Source organism: Strigops habroptila, chromosome 19 (genome assembly GCF_004027225.2).
Source record: "Strigops habroptila isolate Jane chromosome 19, bStrHab1.2.pri, whole genome shotgun sequence".
Lineage (NCBI taxonomy): Eukaryota > Metazoa > Chordata > Aves > Psittaciformes > Psittacidae > Strigops > Strigops habroptila.
This window is the reverse complement of record NC_044295.2, coordinates 1,949,181-1,964,947: the sequence shown is the minus strand read 5'-3', so window position 1 is coordinate 1,964,947 and position 15,767 is coordinate 1,949,181. Positions and strand designations below refer to the sequence as shown.

Below are 15,767 nucleotides of genomic sequence, written 5' to 3'. Positions count from 1 at the left end.
GCCTGCAACGGCAGCGCCGGCCCGAGCCACCGGTGCCCGTTGTGGTCCCGCAGCCCAACTAGCACCGTGCAGGGGACGGGCCGTCTGCAGCGGGGCGCGGTGCTGCGCCGCGTTGAGCCCCCCCCTTGCTTTTCCTAAGCCATAGAACCCGGTTGCGGTCGCGTTTGTGCGCTAAGAACGAAACGCGCCCGTCGGGGCCCCGCCGCCTCCGCCTGTGTCTGTCCGAGCGCCGCGGGAGCGCGGGAAGCGCCCGGGGTGGAACCGGAGCGCTGCGGCCCCGCCTCGTCGGGGGCGTGGCTTCGCCTCCCCGCCAATCGGAGCCCGCCTTTCTGTCGCTATTTGGCGGGGATTGGGTGGTGTGGCGGAAGTGCGTCATCGTGACCCGGCCGGGAGCGGAGCGGGGCGAGCGGAGCGGGACGATGAGCAAGGGCCGCGATGGCGCCGGGGCGGGCGGTGAGTGAGCGCCGGGGCCTGGCTGCGCGCCGGGCGGTGACCGGGCCCCGGGCGGTGACCGGGCCCCGGCGGCCGCGGTGACGGGCGCGGTGTCCCGCAGGAGGCGCCGCCGCCGCGGTGCTGCTGCGGTACCTGCGGGAGCAGAACCGGCCGTACAGCGCCCAGGACGCCTTCAGCAACCTGCAGCGGGAGCACGGGCTGGGCAAGGCGGTGAGCGGGGCCGGGGAGCGCGGGCAGGGCCGGGCCGGGCGCAGGGCCCGGCTGACGGCGCGGGGCCCCGCAGGCCGTGGTGAAGGCGCTGGAGCAGCTGGCGCAGCAGGGCCGCGTCCGGGAGAAGACCTACGGGAAGCAGAAGATCTACTTCGCCGACCAGGTGAGCCCCGGCGCCGGGCGCTGCCCCCGCGCCCCCGCCCCGCTGAGCCGCCGCCTCCCCGCAGGAGCAGCTCCCGGCCGCCAGCGATGCCGAGCTCCGCGGCCTGGACGGGCAGATCGCCGTGCTCGCCGGCGAGGTGCAGGCGCTGCAGCAGAGCTGCCGGCAGATGGAGGCGGGTGAGTGCGCCCGGGCGGCCCTTCCCCGGTGCCGGGAGGAGCTCGGGGGCGCGGGCTGAGCGGTGCCTCCCTTCCAGAGCTGAGGGACCTGAGCAGCTCCATGACAACCTCCGAGATGGCCAAAGAGATCGAGGAGCTGAAGAAGGACTGTGAGAGTTACACGGAGAAACTGGAGAGGATGAGGTCGGCCACGAACCACGTCACTCCGGAAGAAAAGGAGAAGGTGAAGAGCTGCCAGGGCTGAGCATACTCCAGACCCTCGGGGCACCTTCAGCCCTTCCTCACACACCTTTGCTTCATGCAGTCACCTGCCACTTGGTCGCTTCATCTTGCCCAGGCAGCCAAGAAGCCAGCGGCATCCTGGCCTCTATCAGTAATAGCGCAGTCAGCAGGGCCAGGGCAGTGACTGTGCCCCTGCACTGGGCACTGGTGAGGCTGCACCTTGAATCCTGTGTCAGTTCTGGGCCCCTCACTGCAAGAGAGACATTGAGGTGCTGGAGCGGGGCCAGAGAAGGGCACCGGAGCTGGTGCAGGGCCTGGAGCACAAGTGTGATGGGGAACGGCTGAGGGACCTGGGGGGTTTAGTCTGGAGAAGAGAAGGCTCAGGGGGAACTTATCGCTCTCTGCAACTGCCTGACAGGAGGCTGGAGCCAGGAGGGGGCTGGTCTCTGCTCCCAAGGGATGGGACAAGAGGAAACGGCCTCAAGCTGCACCAGGGGAGGTTTAGATAGAGATGAGGAACAATTCCTTCCCCAAAGGGTGCTCAGGCATTGGAACAGGCTGCCCAGGGCAGTCCTGGAGTCACCAGCCCTGGGGGTGCTCACACACCGTGTAGCTGAGGCCTCAGTGCCAGGGGTTAGTGGTGGCCTTGGCAGTGGGTCTCACTTCTGTCTTGCTGCCCACAGGTCTGCAGTGAGCAGAAGCTGTACTGCAGAGAGTGGCGGCGCAGGAAGCGAATGGTAATGGTTGTGCCACCCAGTAGGTGACACTGGGTGCTGTGGGTGCCCTGGCAGGGAGGGGGGGAGCAGCCCCTGCTTGAGCTGAGCCCCTTTCCCCCCGCTGCAGTGCTGAGGGAGGAGACCACAGGCTGTAGCTGTGGAGCAGACAGTGCTGTGCTTGGGGTTGGGGTACCCCGGTGCTCCCCTGGGTGCTGCAGAGCCTGAGGACAGGGTCCCTGCAGAGCTCTGCCTGCCCTTGGGAACACCCAGCCCCTGTCACCCTCTGCACTGGCTCAGGACACCCCTGTCCCTGCAGGCGACCGAGCTGCTGGATGCCATCCTGGAGGGGTACCCCAAAAGCAAGAAGCAATTCTTTGTAAGTCCCAAGTCTGGGCTCTGTGGGGCCGGTGCTGTGTTGAGCTCCGTGGCGCTGAGCCCCACGGTGCTGAGCCCCACTGTGCTCCTGCAGGAGGAGGTGGGGATAGAGACAGACGAGGAGCACAACGTCGTGCTGCCAGCCGCTGTGTGAGGCACTGAGGAGCCTTCGCTGCTGGAACTCAGCTCTTGGGTTGGTTTTTGTCCTCTCTTTGCAGGGTTTGGGCTTATCCTGCACATTTACAGGTGTTGTGGTTCAAAGTGCTTTGCAGCAGGGCCCTGGCGCTCCAGGGGTGTCTCGGGGGGGTGAAGGAGCTGGTGGCTGCAGAGCTCCACATGTATTTCAGCCCCAATACACGAGCACAGGCTCCATTAAACACCAGCATTTGGGTTCAGGTCGTGGTGGCCTCTCTCTGTTCAGAGGGTGTCAGGCAGGGGTGTGGAAGGCAAAGAGCTGGGATGGGGGGACCCTGAGCAGCGTCAGGGGAAGGCTCCAGCACTCAGCAACAGAAATAAAACCAGAAGAATCATTAAAACATTCAGCAAAATTTACTTAATTACTTTTCACAATAGAAAAAATAGGTGATTTCACAGGTGAGGTCTGTGAAACTCCACGTCCTCCTCCTGCAGCAGGAGCAAATCCAGGGGTTCTGTCCATGCCCCATGTCCAGCCCCCGAGCCCCAACCTGTGCACCCCGAGTTTGCTTCCACACCCAGCAGCGGGGGCTGCCCCTGTGCTCGGGGTGATGAGCAGCACTGCAGGGCTTGACCTGGGGGCTGCCCTTGGGGTGCACTGCCCCAAAGGCAGGGGTTGAAGAGTGATTCTGTATCAAAATCACCCCCCGACCCCCATTCTCCACCACTGCCTGGGGTAGAAGCTGTAACTGAAACATTCCCATGCATTGAAACCATGGAGCCGAGCATCACCCCATGGACACCCAGCGTGAAATCAACACCCACCAGCCTGGAGTGGGAGCAAAACATGGTCACAGAGCACAGACCCCACCGGAGGAGCCCCCAGGGGGTGACCAACCACCAGCAGCTCCTCCACACGAGGCCTTTGTGTGGCCAGAGCCACGACCCCCCTGACAGCAGCAGCGTGGGGCAGGTTCGAGAGTGTCAGAGTGTGGCTGCAAAGTGACGCTGGGAACGCTTCAGGGTGTTTGCACGGATTCATCAAACCAAACGCAGGCTGGTTGTGGTGTGGGGATGGAAGGAGCAGCAGTGAGCGACTGCCTCCAGCTACTCACCTGCTTTCCTGCTGAGTGTGGCCACATCAAAACGCGAAGCCAGAAAGAAGCCAGATGCAACTCCACAACATACAACCCCTGCCCCATAGCGGCTGCTTCAGAGGGGGCACGAGAAAGCCCCGAGAAGGGGAGAAGCCTCTTTAACAGAAACCAACAGCTTTTCACATGTTCTTGTCTCATTTCCCCGTCCCTGGGAGCAGAGGGGTTGTGGCAGAGGCCTGAGGGGCCAGAGCTGCTGCACTGGTGGCCCAGGCAAACCCCACAACTGCCTGAGCTGGGAACCTGGGGGCAGATACAGGGGGGGCACCTCGGCTCCATCCACACTTAACTTACCCCCCTTTTGCTAAGTCCCTACAACTATTTGGTGATCTCAACTGTGCTCGGGTTGGGTTTGTAGTTAATACAATAAATAATCCAGAGAAGCTTTAAAAGCAGCCGGAGGGGCTGGCCCAGCTCCTGCTGGCGCCCATCACCGCGGCCCCTGGGCGGGAGGTGGCAGCTCCGGGGCCAGGGCGCTGCAGGAGGTCAATAGAGCTGACTCTTGAGCTGGTGCAGGACCCCGATCACGATGTCCTGCAGCATCTGGGGCAGGGCGAGACACGAGACAGGGTCAGTTCTTCCAGTGGAGGAACAGCCGCAGGGCTGGCACCCGCAGGGACAGGCACAGCCCCTCCAGCACTCACCTGGGGCTTGCAGTGCTCCTCAATCCAGCTGAAGACACATGCCGAGAGCTCCTGGAAACTTGTCACCGAGATGGAGGCGTTAAAGGACTGGAACAGGGAATCCATAATGCCTTGGAACACATTGAACTTCACCTCGTCGGAGACCTGGTTCTTCCCCTCGTTCGGGTTGTCCTGATGAGCTTTCACAATCTGCTCGTAGTTCCTGAAACGAAGCGCCCCGTGGTCAGCAGCAGGGATGGGAGGAATGAGACCCTGCAGGAAACCAACGCTGGGAAGCTGCAGCCGCTCCTGGCGCCAGGAACTCGGGGTCACCTTCACACTGAACCCCACCACTGGCCCAGGACACCCGCACTAAGGGACGCTGGAGGAGAAGCCGCGGCAGCAGCAGGCGGGAGGGGTTTGGGGCTGCAGGCACAGAGCCTGGCAAGGCTGGGGCAGGAAGAGAAGGGCAGCACCCGACAGCTCTTCCCTTACGCTTTCATGATCTTCAAGGCCATCACGTCTTTCCTGAGGGTAGAAACTTCCTCCTCTTGCTTCTTCTTTTCCTTGTGCAGGAACTGGATGTAGTCAATGGCTGAGCGTGAAAACACGGAGTGAGGATATGAGAATGCACCCGAGAGCCCCACAGAAGCTCCCCCTGCCCCAGTCCTCCTAGGAGGTGGGTGGAGGTGACCAACACCGGGCTCCCCCAGAGCACTATCACACCAGGAGGTCCCAGTGTGCTGAACCCCCAAGCTGCACAGCTCTAGCGAGGTGTTTTGGGAGTTCATGGCACCCCCTTCCCTCTGCCCACCCTCAAGACTCACTTTTCTGGAGAACAATGGCCTTGCTCAGCTTCTGGGAGCCTATGGAGAAATCCTGCTGCTCGCAGGTGGGAACGATGGCCTGCAGGTCATCGTAGCCTTTCTGTGGGGAAGCAGAGGCACAGCACATGCGTTCGGAGTTGAGCAGTGTGAAACTGGTTGCTTCACAAGGTGCCAAACCCCAGCACACAGGCAGCCAGAGCCTGATCCAGCCAGGGTTGATCCAGCAGGAAAGCCAAGGGGAAGGTGCTGAGAGCAGGAGGGCGCCGCAGGCTCTCGGTTACCTTGATGGCATCTCGCCTCTTCTGTTCTGCCTGCGTGTGCGCCCGCCTGCGCCGGTCCTTGTACGACTCCTTGTAGGACTCCTGGTGGTAATCGCTGTCCTCATCGTCTGCGTGGAGAGAGCCCAAGGGAGGGTGAAGGAGCTGGGCTGGGTGCTGCACCAGCCACCTCAGGCACCCCAAGGGGCCCGGCCAGCCCCTCATGGAGCCGGGCAGGAGGAAGAAGCCTGCAGCTCCCTTAGGAAGGCACCAAAACCTGACCGACCCCCTGCTGGAAACCAGATACCCCGATGCGCTTCCCCCCCACCTCGTCTGGGCACAGGGAGGGAGCTGGACCCCCCCGCTCCGTGCTGGGCACCGCAGGGAGCAGAGACCCGCGGGCACGGAGGACAAACCCCACCTGTGTTGGGGACGGAGGAGGCGCTGGTGGAGCCGATGCTGTTGGCCCGGGACACGATGCTGCTTTTCCGGGCGTTCTCCATGAAGAGCGCTGCAAGGGGAGGGTCACAGCGAGTGACACACGCGGGGGCACAGGCAGGGATGAGGGGACGGGCCCCCCCCCGGGCAGCCGCTGCCGCGCTCAGGACGAGCGGCCGGGGCCGAGCACGTACCCGAGTCCAGGCCATTGTCGCCGTACGCTGCGTCCACCTTGTGCGGGGCCGGCGGGAGCAGAGACGTGAGCGGGGCGGGAGCACCTCCCGCCCCTCCCGCCCCGGGCCGTGCGCGGTCACCTTTGGCCCTGACCCTCGTGCTCACCCGGCCCGTTACCCTCGGCCCGGTGCCCCCAACCCAGCCCCGCCCCGGCCCCGCCGCCCCGGCCCCGAACCCCCGCCCGGCCCCGGCCCCGGCCCCGCTCCCACCTTCCCCCACGAGTCCTCGGCCGCGGCGCCGGGCGGCTCCGCCATCTTCCGCCCGCCCCGTTCATGTGACCGCCGCGAGGGACAACGGGAAACGCAGTCCGCCCCGTTCCGCCGCACCGCCAGGGGGCGCCCGCCCCGGTACCCCCCCCGGCCCCGGTACCCCCCCCGGCCCCCGGGGACGGGCGCAGCGCGGGCACCGCTCGGAGGGAGAAGCCTCTTTCTTTACTGTGGAACAGGGCCGGGCACGGGCGCGGGCTCAGCCCCAGGAGCCGCCGCCGTGTCCCTGCACCAGGGGCCGGCAGGAGCCCCCCCGGGCCGTCGGCGGGGCGAGATGGGGCAGGGGGGGTGCGCTCCTCCCCGGCGGTGCCAGGACGGGACCCTCCGGTGCGGGCTCCACGGGCCGGGCAGGAGGAGCACGGTGGTCACGGGTTGCGGTCATGGCCCAGGCGCTGCTGCAGGAGCTCCCAGGCCTTCTCCACCTGCAACCAACACACCCGCCTCAGAGCCCGCGGGCAAGCCGGGGGCACGGCCAGCGGCACCGGCACGGGCAGCGCACGAGGGTCCCCCCCGGCTGCACTGACACCCCAAACCGTCCCTCATGGCCATGCCCAGAGGCAGCAGCACACCCCAGCTGAGCCCCCCTCATTGCCCGTCTCCCCAGCAGAGCAGCCCTGAGCCCGGGGCTCACCTGCTTGCGGGTGATGTCCGGCTCCCAGAGCGTGCACAGCACAACCTGAGCCTGCTCCACGCGCTGCCTGTTGCTCATCTGGCTCCGCAGCCGGCCGCGAGCTGCCTCCTCGCTCAGCCCGTCCCGCGCCACCACGCGCCTCACGGCCTGGCGGGACCGGGGGCACCCTCAGGCGCTCTGATGGGACGCCAAGGACCGGCCCCGGCAGCGAGCGACAGGCCAAGGGGCATCTCCCACCTCGTCCTCTGGGATGACGGCCGTCCACACCTCATGGACCATGTCCTGCCAGCCAGCCTCCAGCAGCACGGCAGCGTCCAGCACACACACGGCCTTTCCTATGGGACCAGGACATTCCTCACTACCTGCAGTCGCAAGGCAACGTGACTGCTCCTCTCCACGCTCCTGCAGGTCCTGGAGCCTGGCCCAGCGGAGCCAGGAGTTTGCTCAGAGATGTGCTAGTGAAAGCCTCCAGCGAGCTGCCCAGCAGCGAGGGTCTGAGCATGGAGAACACTCCTGGTGCTGCCCAAAGCAGCCGCTCCCCGGGGCGCTCTGTCCTGCTGTGCTGCACAAGACCATGCACCCAACTCCCTGCTCTGTGCCCGGTTACCTTGAGCTTCTGCCTCCCTGATCTGCTCCTTCACCATCCGGGCTATCTCGGGCCACACGATGTCTGTGAGACTCTTCAGCCGCTCCTAGAAAGGACCATGACTTGCCCCAAACCTCTGAGAGCACTGGCTCCGCGTACGTCAGGGATGGAGATTAAATACTGCGTCTGTGCTGCTCCTACCTGGTTTCCAAACACTTTGGCCCCAAGGACTTTCCTGTTGATTGTCCCATCTTCATGCAGGATTTCTGCAAGACAGAAGCAGAACAGGCTTGGGAGGAATGAACCCAACTCCCTTCCCCGTGGCCAGCCCAGGGCAGAGTGACAGGATTTCAGCACAGGGCTCTCAGAGGGACCCAGAAAGGAGCTGCAGGACCTGACCTGGCAGCTCTTCACCTCACTCCAGGAAAAGACAGGGAATAGCTTTTCCCAGACAAGCAGCAGCCCGGCTCAGCTGCCTGCACTGCCTGCGGTAGCTCTGCCATGGGACATGCAAGACTTGGGGGAAGCAGTGGTTTGTCCTGCTCAGGCCCAACTATCACTGAATGAGCTACAGTGCCCAGAACCCATGGGAGGGAGGGAGCACCGGCCAGGACGGCTCCCTGGGATGATGGCACATTCCTTCCCTACACTCCACTTCCCAGCAGCTTCCAGTGGCTCTACCTGCTCCAAAGGTCGCCACCACCTGCTTGTAGGCAGGGCCCCCGGGGACATAGACAGCGTGGCCCAGCTTGTCGGCGTCGATGAGGAACGCTCCCAGGCGCCCCAGGAGCCTGGCGATGGACGTTTTCCCACTCCCGGTTCCTCCAGTCAGGCCGATCACGTACGGGCGCGAAGGCAAGGCAGGGTCTTGCTATGGGGAGAAGGAAACCCACTGCCAGCAGGCGGAGGACACGGGCTTTGCTGGAGAAGGAAGATGCTGGCACTGCAGAGCACAGGCAGCGGGTCCTCCAGAACACATCCCCTGCAGCGGGGCCCGAGGCTGCCCCCTCCTCCTGGGCACATGGTTCCCCGCAGCTCCCCGAACCCCCCTCACCCGTGGGGGCCGCAGCAGCGTCCCCAGCAGCCGGTGCCGCAGGCTGGAGGAGCTGATCTTGTCCTCCTCGTTCTCACTGTGGTCGGGGTCCTGCATCAGCATGATCTCGTGGAGAGCCAGCGCGGGGAGCCCCTGCGAGAGAAGAGCCCCGAGGGCTGTCAGCAGCGGGGACACCCCGCGGGGACGGGGCTCCAGGCCTCAACGGAGCAGCACAAACACGGCTCTGGCTGCCCACAGTGTCCCCACGAGGCAGCAGCTGAGGGGAAAGCAGCTCTATGGGACAGGATGCCACCAGACACGTGCACCGGCATCCTGCCCTCGAGCCTGGGCCGGGGCACACCGGGGCAATGAACAGTCACCAGTGCTCACCGGGCCCCGCTCTGCCCAGAGCCAGCAGCGGGCAGGGGCAGCCCCACGGACATTTACTTTCTCAAGTCTCTGCTTGTTGATGGCCTCCCCGCCCCGGCGGGTCTCCTGGCTGACCACCAAGCACTGCAGGTCGTGGTCAGTGATGGTGGGGCCATAGGGGTCGAGGAGCCGCACGATGTCATAGCGCAGCGACGGCTTCACGTCCTCCAGGAACTCGCGCAGCTTCGCCACTCGCAGCTCGTACGGTTCGATCAGCTCCATCAGGACCTTGTCTGTGGGAGCGCAGAGAACGAGGGAGCGTGTGTCTAACACCAGGCAGCTCCCAGAGCGCTGATGGAAAGCATCGGACCGGGAGATGGAGACAAAACCCGCCTGTGACTTTGGGAGGCAGCCCCTCACGCCTCGGTCGCTGCTATGGATGTGATGCCGTGTCCCCACTGTCACCCTGCCCCGGGCAGCACCACCCGGGTGTTTGAAGCCCAGGCACCACGGGGCTCTGGCCCCTCTCCGGTCAGCCCCCCTGGCCCCACACCGGCAGCGGGGCCGCTGCCCCCGCCTGCCCCCGTCCCAGCACGGTGCCGCCGCCCCGGGACTCACGGCGGAGCAGGTCACCGTCGGCCACCCCGGCCAGGAGCCGGTCCCGGGCCAGGAGGCAGCAAGTGCTGAGCAGGAGGCGGTGTGCACCGTGGAGGCGGTCAAAGGTGCCACCGACCGCCACGCTGGAGAAGGTGGGAAGCGCCGCATCGGGGTCGCACTCGGGGTCCTCCTCCGGGTCCCCATCGAGGTCCCCCGCGGGGTCCCCCAGCAGCAGCGCGGGCAGGTTCGGGGGGCAGCCGTAGGCGGCGGCGGCCAGGCTCTGCAGCCCGAGCTGCACCGGCCCCGGCGGCCCCGGCGCCTCGTTGGCGGGGAGCAGCAGGACGCGGGGCGGCCGGGCCAGGCGGCGGCCGGGGCCCAGCAGGACGCGCAGGTCCATCCCGCGCCGCGCCGCCGCCGCGTACAGCGCGGCCAGAGCCCGCAGCAGCGCGGGGCCGGCGGGCGGCGGGGCCGCGGGGCTCGGCGGCGGGGCCGCGGCGAGGCGCAGCCCCGGCTGCAGGTGCACGTACAGCGGCCCCGCCACCAGCCCCGCCGCCGCCGCCAGCGCCGCCGCCGCCCGCCGGGGCAGCGCGCCCAGCGGAGCCGTCAGCACCAGCAGCCCCGACCCGAACGGCGGCATCGCCCCGCCGGAAGCCGCCGACAACCGCGACCCGGAACGCGCCGCGGGACCGCCCCGGGCACCGCCTCTCGCGGGGGAGCACCGGTGCGAGGCGAGCGGCGGGGCCGGACTCCGCCCGCCGAGGGAGGGGACACACAGACCCGGCCCCGCGGAGCCCCTCATCGCGGTCACGCCGTCCCCCCGCACGGGACCGGGCTGAGCCCCCGCCAGTCCCCGGGCTCGGTGACAGGGACGGAGCCGGGAGCCTGCGGCTGCAAAGGGCTTTATTGGTGACACGGTGGGACCGACCCCGACCCCCCGCCCCCGGGTCCGGAGGTGCGCACCGTAGAACGGCTGCCTCCAGGGTCCTGGTCAGGGCTGGTCCCCGCCGGCCTCGCCGCGGCCGAACACGAAGTCGTGCATGGCCTGGACGTACGCGGAGCCGTCGGTCAGCCTGAGGCGTGCGAGCGGCGCCAGGAGCTGGGTGGTGGCGCAGCGCAGGGGCGGGCAGGGGCTGCCCATGGCCTCCAGGAACACCTGAACCGCAGAGGGGTCAGAGCCACGGCCCCATGACACCGACCCCACCCGGAGCCCCTCACCCCGTCCAACCTGCAGGACCTCCTCCACCTCCTGGGCCCCGTCGCGGAAGAGCCCTTGGCAGTGCCGCAGGTACCGGCGGTAGAGGCCTCGTGTCTCGGCGTCCAGGCCCTGCAGCTCGCTGCCGTCGGGGTCCGGGCACTGCAGGTTGCTCAGGAAGCTCGTGTTGACGGGTCCGCACTCCACCAGCGTCAGGCTGCGGGAGGGAGCTGAGCACATGAGCTGCCATGGCCCCCCCCATCGCGGTGCCTGGCGGCAGGAGCGCAGCCCCCGCGGCACTCACTGGATGTTGAAGGGCCGCAGGACGATGGCCAGGCTCTCGCACAGCCCCTCCACCGCAAACTTGCTGGCGCAGTACACGGAGTTGAAGGGCAGCCCTGGGGCAGAGCCGCAGCCTGAGCACCGGGAGCCCTTCCCCGCAGCTCCCTGGGTCGCAGGGTGCCGGAGGTCCCACCTTGCAGCCCCCCGATGCTGCTGGAGACAATGATGCGCCCGGCCCTGCGGCGCTTCATGGCGGGCAGGAACGCCTGGATGGTGCGGATGGCCCCGAAGAGGTTCACATCAAACACGTTCTTCATGTCCTGGTCGGAGCAGGTCTCCAGGGGGCCCATCAGTCCCACCCCAGCGTTGCAGACTGCTGGGCACAGCGCTAGTGAGCCCGCACTGCAGACCCCTCACGCTCCCTGCACCCTCAAGGTGCCAGAAGCCCTTGGTACCCCCAAGCCCAGCTCCTACATCCCAGCCCCAGGACCGCCGGCACCTCCCATCATTTGGCACAAGCCCCAGGGAGGGTCCCGCCGCCCCCCTGAGGAGCACCGGGAAGAGCCGTACCCAGCACATCCAGCGCCTGCCCCTGCACCCGGTGCGCGGCGGCTGCCAGTGACCGTGGGTCGGTCACATCGAGCTGCAGCACCTCCAGTGTGTCGGGGCAGCGGCCCCCGAGGCGCTGCAGCAGCCGCTCGCCCTTGGCCGGGTCGCGCATGGTGGCGTACACTGCGGGAGAGAACACGGCCCCAGTGCCATCGGTGCTGGCCACAGCCCACCCCGGGCACCGGCTGCCCCTGGCCCTGCCTCGGAGCCCCCCGTGCTCCCCCCTCCCTGGTGCAGCGTCACCCCTTTACCTTTGAAGCCGCCATCGGTCGCCAGGCGGGTGGCCAGACCCAGGCCGATGCCTGAGGAGCAGCCCGTGATCAGCACCGTGGTTCTCTCCATGGGCCCGCGGTGCCGGCCGAGGCGGCCGCGCCGTTTAAGAGGGCTGGAGGGGGGGGTTCCCCCCGCCCCATGCCCCAGTGTTGTGTCTGACGCCTTATCTCAAGGCCCCTCCACCCACCTCCCTGCGCCTTGATGCTGGTGCAGCTGCAGCGATAGAGCCAGGACCCCCCGCAGGAGGCGGCCGGGGGGGCACGATGGGAGCCGCAGCCGCAGGGTTGGCACTGGCTGTGCCGTGCTGTGCCGTGCTGTGCCGTGCCAGGCTCCCCAGCCGGCAGCGCTCAGCGCTGACCCCGCTCCTCTGCCGCCTGTTTTGCCCAAGTTCCGCACTGGGGAGAGGGGATGGACACACATGGGAGGAACAAAGCACTCGGCAGCCGGGACTTTAATTGCTCCTCAGGCGGGGAAAGGCCTCGGAATCCCTGTCCCGGGGAGCGCGGCCCAACAGAAACCTCCTCAAAGTCTCTTTCAATACAAAAGGCACAAAGTGAGGGGGGGTCCCCGCAGGCACTGGGGTCCATGGAGCAGGGAGCACAAAGCCCACACTGGGGGTGAGGCTGGTTCCCCCCTTCCCCTGGGGCTGCTGCACCCGCTGCTGCTGCTCATGGCTGAGCACAGAGCACGGCGCAGGGGGGGTCCCTGGGGCAGAGCCTGCCCCTCATCCTGCTGCCAGCCCCTCATGCGCAGGAAGCGGGGGCTCCAGGCTGGCTGGGGAGGGAGGACACGGGGGGTGCTGCCCAAAGTCACAGTGTCCCAGCGCGGGCGCTGGGGTAGTACTTGAGGAACATCTTCCGGGCGATCTCCAGCGTGTCCCCGGCCGGCACGGCTGGGTACCGCTTCTTGTTGTAGACGAAGCCTCTCTCCACCTGGAAGGCAGCCTGGTTGAACTGGTCCTGGTGGAAGGGGCTGCTCGAGTTGAGGCTCTCCACCAGCATGGACACAAAGAGGCTCCAGCGCACGCTATAGTAGTCCAGCACCAGCCCCCCCAGCTGCTTGTTGGCGTAGTCCAGGATGTTCCCGCTGGGTCCCCACAGCGTCAGCTGGTTCCGGGCGTTCAGCTCGTACTGCTCGGCCTCCCGGTCGCTGGTGGCCACGGCGCGGGCACTCTCCAGCCAGCGGCCCAGCAGGAAGAGGCTGTGGCTGCAGAGGAGGCTGTCGAGCTCCGGCAGCAGGTCGTAGAGGAGGACGCCGCCGGCCGTCAGCAGCTCGGGCAGCGCGTGGCTCTGGAAGGCGCTGCGGATGCTCTGGTAGAAGCCGCTCACGAGCTGCTGCGCCGCCTGGCGCGTCACGTCCACCAGGTCGTAGCGGAAGGTGGTGCTGGAGCCCAGCTCCGCGCTGGCCCTCAGCAGCAGGCGCCAGGCCTCGTACACGTCGCTGGCGTTGTACCACAGCTCCGTGTCCATGTGCAGGGACGGGCGGCGCACCAGCGGGCTGCGGTTGTGGTTCACGCAGACGCCGGTGCAGTTGTAGACGCTGCGGAGCAGCAGCCGCCAGGCGCCGGCTGTGGCGGCGTTCGGGGCACCGTAGCGGCGCTCGGCATAACGGGTCACCCAGCGCGGGAGGTCGAGGGGCTCGTGGCGCCAGCCCAGCTCGTTCATCAGCTCGTACACCATGTCGTTCTGCTCGATGCCCTCGGGCACCACGCCGGTGCCCACCATGGTGGAGTTTGGGAAGCGTCGGGCCGCGAAGGGGCCGTGGTTGATGGCCTCCACGGTGCCGAAGAGGCCGTGGTTGCCCCCGAAGCTGTGCAGCATGCACCAGATGAAGGGCTGCCCGTAGAAGGACTCTGTCCACTGGTAGACGGGCTTGGACTCGGCAAAGAGGTCAAGAACGATCATCCTGCCGAGGGGCACGCCGCGCAGCAGCGCCCGCGCCTGCGCCGGCTGCCAGAACTCGGGCTGGTGCTGGAAGAGCCAGCCCTGCATCAGCCACAGCGCCTTGGGGTCGGCTGCGGACAAGGTGCAGGGTGAGATCCCCTCCAGGCAGGACCCGCAGGGCCACCGACCGACCTCTCAGAGCGGCGTCGAGGGTCTGGCACCAGCGGGTCTGCCGAGCACATGTGGGGCCCACAGCCACCCTCCCGCTGCCCCCACCTCGAGCCCCACCACACGCTGACCCACCTCCCGTCATCGACCTGAAGACGGCGTTGCTGACCCTCGAGAGATAAGCAGGGTCAGAGGAGAGGGGGGTCATCTCGTTGAAGGTGTCGGCACTGTAGATGTGGTCTGTGCCAAACTCCTTGATCAGCTCCTTCAGGAAGAGGGTCCCGATCACCTGGAACATGGGGTCCTGCGGATCCAGCAGGTACGTACACGAGTAGGTGCAGTCAAAGTGGCTCCAGCCCCCGAGGCGAGTGGCATTCACACGTGGGAAAACCCTGTGCCGAGGGCAGAGAAGGGATCAGGAGCCGGACAAGAGCACCCCGTGGCAGCCTCATTGGGAAGCCAGCACGGGCACGAGGGCCAGGAGCTGTGTTGGCCCCGGGAGCGCCCTGTGCATCCCACGGGATGGAGCTGGCACTGGAGCTGACGTGCCCCGCGGGGTCTGTGAGCACGTGGGGCTGCACCTACCGCAGAACCCCCTGGGGCACGTAGCCGGCGAAGGCCGGCAGCACCGTGAGCATCCCCAGCGAGCGCATCCTCTCCACGATCCGGTACTGGGAGAGAGAAGGAGGGAAGGAGGGAGCAGGGGCAGAGGAGCCCCAACCTCCTCACGAGGGGCCTCGGGGTGCTGCCGGAGCTTGGGGAAGGGGATAGTGGCCCCAACACTCCAAGGTCTGGGTGTGCAGGACCAGGGCAGCGGCTCGCGTGGGGCCGCCCCGGGCAGCCGCGGTGCCGCCGGTACCTGCAGGTAGCGCTGTTTGAGGTGCCAGGCAGGCGGCAGCGGCCCTGCCCATCCATGGAGGTTCCCCATGCGGTTCCAGGCCAGGAACGCCGGCCCCGTGAAGTACTCGTCGATGTCCGTCTGGTTCAGGCCCAGCGAGCGGTAAACCTGTGCAGGCAGCGGAGGCTCAGCCAGCCCCATGGCAGCCCCATGGCTGCCCCATGGCTGCCCCACAGCCCTTCCCAGCCCCAATACTCAACCCGCTGCCAGGTCGCCTCCTGCCCCACGAAGGCCAGCGCCAGGTTGATGCCGCTGAGCGCCATCCAGTCGATCTCGCGCTCCCAGCGCGCCCAGTCCCACCATGCGAAGGAGTAGCTCTGGGTGCAGACGTTCTGGTAGTACCGGTACCTGGGGAGCGGGCGGGAGGCTGCAGATGGGCCCCTCTGTTCCCAGCCCCGTTCCCGTTACGTAAGGGGTGCCTTGTCCCAGGGTAACGAGGCGTGAGCAGCGCCCGGCCCCGCCGCGCTGGGCCCCGCGGCCCCGTTACCTGCCGGGGGCGGCGGCGCGGATCTCGGCCCGCAGCCGCGGGAGCGGGTCGGGCAGGCGGAGCTGCGCCCCGGACCACGAGACGTGGCAGCCGCAGAAGTCGCGCAGGTACCGATAGAGGCCGGCGGCCGCCGCCACCCCGCTGGAGCCCGTCACGGCCACAGCCACGGCGGCGCCGGGCGGGGAGCGCAGCCAGTAGGTGTCGGTGCCGGTCCCGTCCTCTGCCAGCGCCGCGTCCACCGACAGCGCCACGGCGGCGGCGCGCGGGCCCAGCAGCCGCCGCGCCAGCGCCTGCACCGCCTGCTCCTGCCGCGCGTCCCCCGCGCCCGCCCGCACCGGCGGCAGCAGCACCGGGGGCAGTAGCAGCAGCAGCAGCGGCCCCAGCGCCGGGGCCCGCCGCGCCGCCATCGCCGCTCCTCCTGCCCCAGCGCCGGAGGCGGGGCCGGGGCGGGGCTGGGACCAGCGGGTGCCGCCGGAGCGGGGCGGACGCGGGGAGGCAGCGGGCAGGGAG

The 15,767-nt window shown here is 67.6% G+C and overlaps 5 protein-coding genes across 7 annotated transcripts; 1 reads left to right on the top strand and 4 right to left on the bottom strand.

Moving 5' to 3' along the window:
* Positions 1-350: 350 nt before the first annotated feature.
* On the top strand, positions 351-2,855 carry PSMC3IP (PSMC3 interacting protein). 2 transcript variants are annotated; one of them, XM_030508354.1, is made up of 8 exons: positions 351-453; positions 554-663; positions 737-826; positions 891-1,002; positions 1,080-1,225; positions 1,908-1,961; positions 2,257-2,316; positions 2,410-2,855. In XM_030508354.1, exons 1-8 carry the CDS (start codon positions 420-422, stop codon positions 2,467-2,469), a joined length of 666 nt encoding a protein of 221 aa, XP_030364214.1. In that variant the 5' UTR covers positions 351-419; the 3' UTR covers positions 2,470-2,855. The 2 variants fall into 2 exon arrangements, with proteins under 2 accessions (XP_030364214.1, XP_030364215.1); XM_030508355.1 differs by lacking the exon at positions 737-826 and having other exon boundaries at positions 370-453; positions 2,410-2,851.
* Positions 2,843-6,283, bottom strand: MLX (MAX dimerization protein MLX). 2 transcript variants are annotated; one of them, XM_030508352.1, is made up of 8 exons: positions 6,193-6,281; positions 5,944-5,980; positions 5,733-5,822; positions 5,336-5,442; positions 5,055-5,154; positions 4,723-4,822; positions 4,249-4,450; positions 2,843-4,147 (listed from the first exon to the last, which is right to left on the bottom strand). In XM_030508352.1, exons 1-8 carry the CDS (start codon positions 6,235-6,237, stop codon positions 4,091-4,093), a joined length of 738 nt encoding a protein of 245 aa, XP_030364212.1. In that variant the 5' UTR covers positions 6,238-6,281; the 3' UTR covers positions 2,843-4,090. The 2 variants fall into 2 exon arrangements, with proteins under 2 accessions (XP_030364212.1, XP_030364213.1); XM_030508353.1 differs by lacking the exon at positions 5,733-5,822 and having other exon boundaries at positions 6,193-6,283.
* Positions 2,843-10,219, bottom strand: COASY (Coenzyme A synthase). The gene is made up of 15 exons (XM_030508349.1): positions 9,487-10,219; positions 8,947-9,161; positions 8,521-8,652; positions 8,148-8,337; positions 7,668-7,732; positions 7,488-7,572; positions 7,118-7,215; positions 6,881-7,027; positions 5,944-6,671; positions 5,733-5,822; positions 5,336-5,442; positions 5,055-5,154; positions 4,723-4,822; positions 4,249-4,450; positions 2,843-4,147 (listed from the first exon to the last, which is right to left on the bottom strand). The coding sequence occupies exons 1-9, from the start codon at positions 10,100-10,102 to the stop codon at positions 6,615-6,617; spliced, it is 1,605 nt and encodes a 534-aa protein (XP_030364209.1). The 5' UTR covers positions 10,103-10,219; the 3' UTR covers positions 2,843-4,147; positions 4,249-4,450; positions 4,723-4,822; positions 5,055-5,154; positions 5,336-5,442; positions 5,733-5,822; positions 5,944-6,614.
* Positions 10,220-10,348: 129 nt separating this feature from the next.
* HSD17B1 (hydroxysteroid 17-beta dehydrogenase 1) lies at positions 10,349-11,933 on the bottom strand. Its single transcript, XM_030508348.1, is given in 6 exon segments — positions 10,349-10,618; positions 10,691-10,874; positions 10,962-11,055; positions 11,133-11,312; positions 11,510-11,704; positions 11,707-11,933. Coding segments are annotated over 6 exon segments (1,002 nt in total). The 5' UTR covers positions 11,891-11,933; the 3' UTR covers positions 10,349-10,453.
* A 321-nt stretch (positions 11,934-12,254) lies between these two features.
* On the bottom strand, positions 12,255-15,701 carry NAGLU (N-acetyl-alpha-glucosaminidase). Its single transcript, XM_030508344.1, has 6 exons — positions 15,258-15,701; positions 14,971-15,118; positions 14,732-14,878; positions 14,458-14,543; positions 14,008-14,264; positions 12,255-13,835 (listed from the first exon to the last, which is right to left on the bottom strand). Exons 1-6 carry the CDS (start codon positions 15,662-15,664, stop codon positions 12,631-12,633), a joined length of 2,250 nt encoding a protein of 749 aa, XP_030364204.1. The 5' UTR covers positions 15,665-15,701; the 3' UTR covers positions 12,255-12,630.
* Between the last annotated feature and the right edge of the window lie 66 nt (positions 15,702-15,767).

What these genes read in the sequence shown, in the direction of transcription:
- NAGLU (XM_030508344.1), bottom strand. Translation starts at nt 15,664, where the DNA reads ATGGCGGCGCGGCGGGCCCCGGCGCTGGGGCCGCTGCTGCTGCTGCTA. An exon ending in TCAAACAGCGCTACCTGCAG is followed by an intron (nt 14,544 to 14,731) that starts GTACCGGCGGCA and finishes TCTCTCTCCCAG; the next exon opens with TACCGGATCGTGGAGAGGAT. An exon ending in GTGCCCCAGGGGGTTCTGCG is followed by an intron (nt 14,265 to 14,457) that starts GTAGGTGCAGCC and finishes CCCTCGGCACAG; the next exon opens with GGTTTTCCCACGTGTGAATG.
- PSMC3IP (XM_030508354.1), top strand. Translation starts at nt 420, where the DNA reads ATGAGCAAGGGCCGCGATGGCGCCGGGGCGGGCG. An exon ending in AGCACGGGCTGGGCAAGGCG is followed by an intron (nt 664 to 736) that starts GTGAGCGGGGCC and finishes GGGGCCCCGCAG; the next exon opens with GCCGTGGTGAAGGCGCTGGA. An exon ending in AGATCTACTTCGCCGACCAG is followed by an intron (nt 827 to 890) that starts GTGAGCCCCGGC and finishes GCCTCCCCGCAG; the next exon opens with GAGCAGCTCCCGGCCGCCAG.
- COASY (XM_030508349.1), bottom strand. Translation starts at nt 10,102, where the DNA reads ATGCCGCCGTTCGGGTCGGGGCTGCTGGTGCTGACGGCTCCGCTGGGC. An exon ending in CGCTGCTGCGGCCCCCACGG is followed by an intron (nt 8,338 to 8,520) that starts GTGAGGGGGGTT and finishes TTCTCCCCATAG; the next exon opens with CAAGACCCTGCCTTGCCTTC. An exon ending in CAGGGAGGCAGAAGCTCAAG is followed by an intron (nt 7,216 to 7,487) that starts GTAACCGGGCAC and finishes CTGGTCCCATAG; the next exon opens with GAAAGGCCGTGTGTGTGCTG.
- MLX (XM_030508352.1), bottom strand. Translation starts at nt 6,237, where the DNA reads ATGGCGGAGCCGCCCGGCGCCGCGGCCGAGGACTCGTGGGGGAAG. An exon ending in CCGAGGACTCGTGGGGGAAG is followed by an intron (nt 5,981 to 6,192) that starts GTGGGAGCGGGG and finishes GCCCCGCACAAG; the next exon opens with GTGGACGCAGCGTACGGCGA. An exon ending in AGGAGCACTGCAAGCCCCAG is followed by an intron (nt 4,148 to 4,248) that starts GTGAGTGCTGGA and finishes GCCCTGCCCCAG; the next exon opens with ATGCTGCAGGACATCGTGAT.